Source organism: Arachis ipaensis, chromosome B02, assembly GCF_000816755.2.
Source record: "Arachis ipaensis cultivar K30076 chromosome B02, Araip1.1, whole genome shotgun sequence".
Taxonomy (NCBI): Eukaryota; Viridiplantae; Streptophyta; class Magnoliopsida; order Fabales; family Fabaceae; genus Arachis; species Arachis ipaensis.
Window position 1 is genome coordinate 7,452,141 of NC_029786.2, and position 5,482 is coordinate 7,457,622.

A 5,482-nucleotide genomic window follows, 5' to 3' on the forward strand; every position below is an offset into this window, starting at 1 on the left:
CGAATGAGAGAATGGATGGTGATGTGTTGGAGGGAGGTGTCTCCAATGTCCTTGCAAGCTCTACTCCCTTATGTTCTTTCTTGACCACCTTCACATCTTCACAAACTTCTTCAATTTCAATTCTTTGTTCATCAATTTCATCTAACTTTTCTCCGTCACTCAAATCATATATGGGAGGAAGAGAAAAATCTACCTCCACATTGCTTTCTATCTCTTTGGGAGAGGGTTCTTCAAACTCAAAGGATTCACCACCAAGAAGATTGGATGCATGATCTTCATCTCCAAGGGAACTCAATTCTTGCTCCATTCCTTCCAAGTCTTTATTCAACAATTGTCTTGGAGGTTGTGCACTCTCCTCCTCAACATCAAATTCAATCTTCTTGGATAGGTTCTCTTCAACTCTAGGTTTCCAAGGAGGTTCCGCATCTTCTAAGTCTTCAACCACTTCTTCCTCTTCTTCAATAAGCATAGGCTCCTCCAACTGCTCTAACACAACATAGCACTCCTCCTTCTTCACCGAAGTTTTCAATCTCTCCTTCATGCTATGCTCTTCCTTGGATTCTTCACATGTAGCTATAGGAGTTCCTTGAATATTCAAGCATTGGGAGGCTAATCGGCTTACTACCTCGGTCAAGGTAGCCACAAATTGTTGCACATCTCTTTTCATTTCATCTTGCCCTTGAAGAAGAACACCAAGGGTTTCATCCATTAGAGATTGGGGTGGATAGGAGAGTTCATTGTTTTGGAGAAAGGGTCCATGATAGGAAAGTGGTTCTTCTTGGTAAGGGTGTGGAGGTGGTGGTTCTTAGGAGTATTGATATTGGAATGGTAGTGGTTCTATGTATGGCTCATATGGTTCAAAAGGTGGTTGGTATGGTGGGTAAGGATCATGGTCATATGGAAGTGTTTGGTGAAAAGAGGCTTGTGAGTATGGTTGAGGGCTATGTTGAGGACATGGCTCATAGGCATATGGTGGTGGTTCTTGAAAGTCACAAGGAGATTCACCATAGCCATTGGATTGATATGCGTCATAGAATGGCTCTTGTTCATAGTTGATTGGTGGAGGTTGTTGCCATGAGGATTGATCATATGCATATGGCTCCTCCCACCTTTGGTTGTCCCATCCTTGATACATCTCTTCATTGTAATCTCCATTTCCTACAACATAGTTTTAATCAGACTCATAGCCAAAGTGAGAATTCATGATGAAAAGAGAAAATAAGAAACAAAATCTAATGGAAAACAAGAGAAACAAAATTCTATAACTAGCAAATAAAGCAAAAAGCAAGATATTCACATTATTTACATATATACAATAACCAATAACATAACACCATTGCAATTCTCCGGCAATGGCGCCATTTTGATGAATGGGATTTTTGACGGTTTAGAATTTCACAATTGAAATCTCGTCGAAGTATAACTTCTAAACCAATCAATAATCTTTTCATACAAACATTTGTTTGTCACAAGTAACAAACCCCTAAAATTATAAACCGAAGTATTTAAACCTCGGGTCGTTCTCCCTAGGAATTGCGATAAAGTGTCTTGTTATTGGTTGAAGGTATGTTTTGGAGTTTTTGGAATAAGAAGCAAGAAATGTAAATGGAAAAGAAAATAAACTAATAGCTAAAAAGGTCTTGGCAAGGTTTGGTGGTCAAAAATCTTTATCCCTATCACTAACCATAACATGAGAATTGGCAAGGATCAATCCCATTAAATCATCCTCTAACTAGGTAAAGGAAAGTCAAATGAGCTATATCAATCCAAGTCCATAAGTCCTAACTCTCCACTAATCCAATTAGTGAGAACTAGAGTTAATGGCTCCCAATCATCAATCACTTGGACATTAGTAACTCAAGAGTTCCTAAGTTACCTTCCCAAGTCAAGAGGAACAAAAATCTAACTCACTACTAAAAGGAGCATTTTAACAAACACATAGAAGGCAATAAAGGCAAACATTATTAATTGTAAGAATTGAAGGAATCTACAACTACAAAAGCAAGAGATTAACAATAGAAAGGCAAAACAATTATGAAACAACAAAGACTTACCAATTGTATTGAAGAAGAAATGTAGATCTACAAAAGAAAGTTCATAAGCTACAACTAACAATACAAAGGAATTACAAGAGAAGTAGAATGCTACAACTACAAGAGAACAATTAAGGATGAAAGAGGAAAATTAAGAGAGAAGAAGAAGAAGTAAATCTAGATCTAAACCTAATCCTAATTCTAATTCTAGAGAGAAGTGAGAGCTTCTCTCTCTAAAACTACTTCTAAACTAATCCTAATGTGAATAAATGTGAAAAAGGTGAAAAGATCCCCCTTCCCTTCAATTCTTGGTCCTTTAAAGCACTTCGGGCGCCAAAGTTGGTTGCAACTGGGCCCCACAGCTCCTCAGAATTCGCTGGGCACGTTTTCTATTTAAAAATCATGTGCGGCCATCGACGCGTACGTGTACATTGCGCGTGCGCGTCCCTTGAGTTTTCGCGATCCACGCGTGCGCGTGGAGTGCGCGTGCGCGTGGATGAATGTATCTAAATCTTTGGCTTTTTCATGTGTTCTCCACTTTGCATGCTTTCCTCTTCATTCCTTTGATCCATTCCTAGCCTTTTCAATCTGAAATCACTATCAAACACATCAAGGCATCTACTGAAATCAAAGGAAGATTAAAGTCATCAAATTAAAGATCTAAAAGCATGTTTTCACACTTAGGCACAAATTAAGGGAGAATCACAAAACCATGCTATTTCATTAAATAAATGTGAAGAAAGGTTATCAAAATGCTCTAAATTCAACACAAGATAAACCCTACAAATGGGGTTTATCAGACATGCGTGGCAGTTACACCATGGCTTGATCTTGGAGGTGAAGAGGAGGAAGGAAAAGATGAAAAAGAAGACTGTGAAAGTGAAGAAGGAGAATGTGAATGTTAGGGTTATGCGAGATATGATGAAAATTGGGAAAGAACAGTGTCGTTTTCGAACAAATGGGTCATGGATCATTTTGTCCCCTGTTAGAGTTGTCAGGGATCATTTTGTCCGCTGTTAGAGTTGTCAGGAACCATTTTGTCTTCCATTAGAGTTGACGGAGTCAAGGATTTAAGTGACTGACGAAATTAATTGTTAGGAACCAATCGAGTAATTAATTTTAGTTGAAAACTAAATTGTTTGGTTCGAAATTATGGTTAAATACTCTAAATAAAACGAGTGCTAAATTTCCTTTTTTTCAACTTCTTTTCATTAGCCTTTTGATTAAGCGCACTCTTGCAATCAAAACAAGTTCAACTCTTGTAAACAAACAAAAACATACTTTGGTTGCTCAGATTGGTTTTGTGTCGTGTAGCACCTCTTCCTAATAACCTAGCTAGTCGCTATACTTACAAAGCCAAATGCAATTAAGCAATTTTCACCACAAAAATGTTTATTAAACCGTCCAATCCATGACAAATGCTAGTTGACAAAGGTGGTGAATACAAGTAATAAAAAAGAATAGCTATATTTGCACATTAAAAGTTTAGGTTTATATTACTAATAAACACGATTTAAAGGTGAAAATTAAGTTTATTGAAGTGAAAAGCCACGCTAAAAATCTAAAAATGGTTAAATTTGTATCGAAATAGTATAGTGAAAATGAAAGATAAGATTGGACGATTCATACAATGAGATATTCACTTCGATCTCCACCAAGCACAAACATTGTCCATTACTACATCTCTAGTGGTTCTCTATCCATATATGTACACACAAGCACACACAAAATGGTTCATCAATGAACTATATATAAATACAAAACAGCATTTACATATCAATCTTAAGCAAAGCATTAGATAGATATCAATCAATGGCTGATAATAAGGAAGGAGGGATTGTGAAGAAGGGCGACGAGGAAGGCCTAAAGATGGCCGTTTCGTTGCTGCAAGAGTATGAACTTCCGGCAGGGCTTCTCCCACTTCAAGATGTGGTGGAAGTAGGGTATGTGAAGAGCACAGGGTACATGTGGATAGTGCAGAAGAAGAAGGTGGAGCATGAGTTCAAGATGGTGAAGAAGCTAGTGAGCTATGACTCAGAGATCACAGGGTTCATATCAAAGAAGAAGATCAAGAAACTCAAGGGTGTGAAGGCCAAAGAGCTTATGCTGTGGCCACCAGTGAGTGAGATCAGTGTTGATGATCCACCAACTGGGAAGATCCACTTCAAGAGCCTTGCCGGAATCACCAAGACTTTCCCGGTTGAGGCCTTTGCCGCCGGCCAGTAATAGTATATGAAAAATAAGTCATCTTGTCGCTGTTATTCAACTTTCATTACATTAAAGCCAACATTTGCATGCTTGGCATAGAATAAGCAGATAAATGCTTTCATTTGCCTACTACTTTACCTGGTGTTGTTGGATTTGATTCAGCTATATTATATGAAGGTTTTTATGGTTTTGTTTTATTATTATTATTATTATTATTATTATTATTCTTTCATGCAAGTATTTAAACTTCAACAACAATAACAACAACAACAAAGCCTTGTTCCACTAGGTGGGGTCGATTACATGGATCAAACGACACCATTGATCTCTATCATGTCTAGAGAGAGACCCATTCACATATAGATCTCATTTGATCACTCCATTGATGGTCTTTCTAGGTCTTTCTCTGTCTTTCATCCCTTATCCATCTTCTATCTCATCCACCCTCCTAATTGGGTGTTCTGTCGGTCTTCTTTTCACATGTCCAAACCACCTAAGATGCAATTCTACCATCTTTTCTACAATAGGTGCTACTCCAACTCTCTCTCTCATATCTTCGTTCCTTATTCTATCGAATTACGTATGACCATTCTTCCATCTCAATATCTTCGTCTCTGCCACACTTAACTTATGTTCAAGCTTCCCTTTGGCCGCTTAACACTCTATACTATAAAGCATAATCAGTCTGATAGTAGTGCGATATAATTTATCTTTAAGTTTTAAAGATACTTTTTTGTCACATATAAAACCAGACGCATTTCACCATTTTGACCAATCTGCTTGGATCTTATGATTTACATTATGTTCAATATCTCCATTATCCCATATGATGCACCCAAGAGCCAAGATACTTAAAACTTTTAACTTTTCGTAGAATATTTTCTCCAATTTTCACCTCTTTATTAAGGTTTTCCTTTCGGCGACCAAACTTCTATTCCATATATTCCGTCTTGCTATAGCTTATGCACAGACCATACACTTTTAGAACTTCTCTCCATAAATCTAACTTCTTATTTAGGTCTTAATTAGAAATTTGAAACGAACTTGAAAGATTGTAGTTGTTTATCCAAGCACCGGTTCTTAATTTTTATTTTTTTATTTTTTTGTATTTTGGTCTCTACACAGGATCTTAATTTTGATTATGACCCGAGAAGAAAATACTGTAATATCATTTCAAACATAATGGGAGAAATGAGAGTCTTAACCAATACTGTACAATTTAATTCAGAATCAAACAACAA

At 37.1% G+C, this 5,482-nt stretch overlaps 1 protein-coding gene across 1 annotated transcript; it reads left to right on the plus strand.

The window, feature by feature from the left end:
* On the plus strand, positions 3,846-4,259 carry LOC107626725 (uncharacterized protein At5g01610). Its single transcript, XM_016329625.1, has one exon. It carries the CDS (start codon positions 3,846-3,848, stop codon positions 4,257-4,259), a length of 414 nt encoding a protein of 137 aa, XP_016185111.1.

What these genes read in the sequence shown, in the direction of transcription:
- LOC107626725 (XM_016329625.1), top strand. Translation starts at nt 3,846, where the DNA reads ATGGCTGATAATAAGGAAGGAGGGATTGTGAAGAAGGGCGACGAGGAA.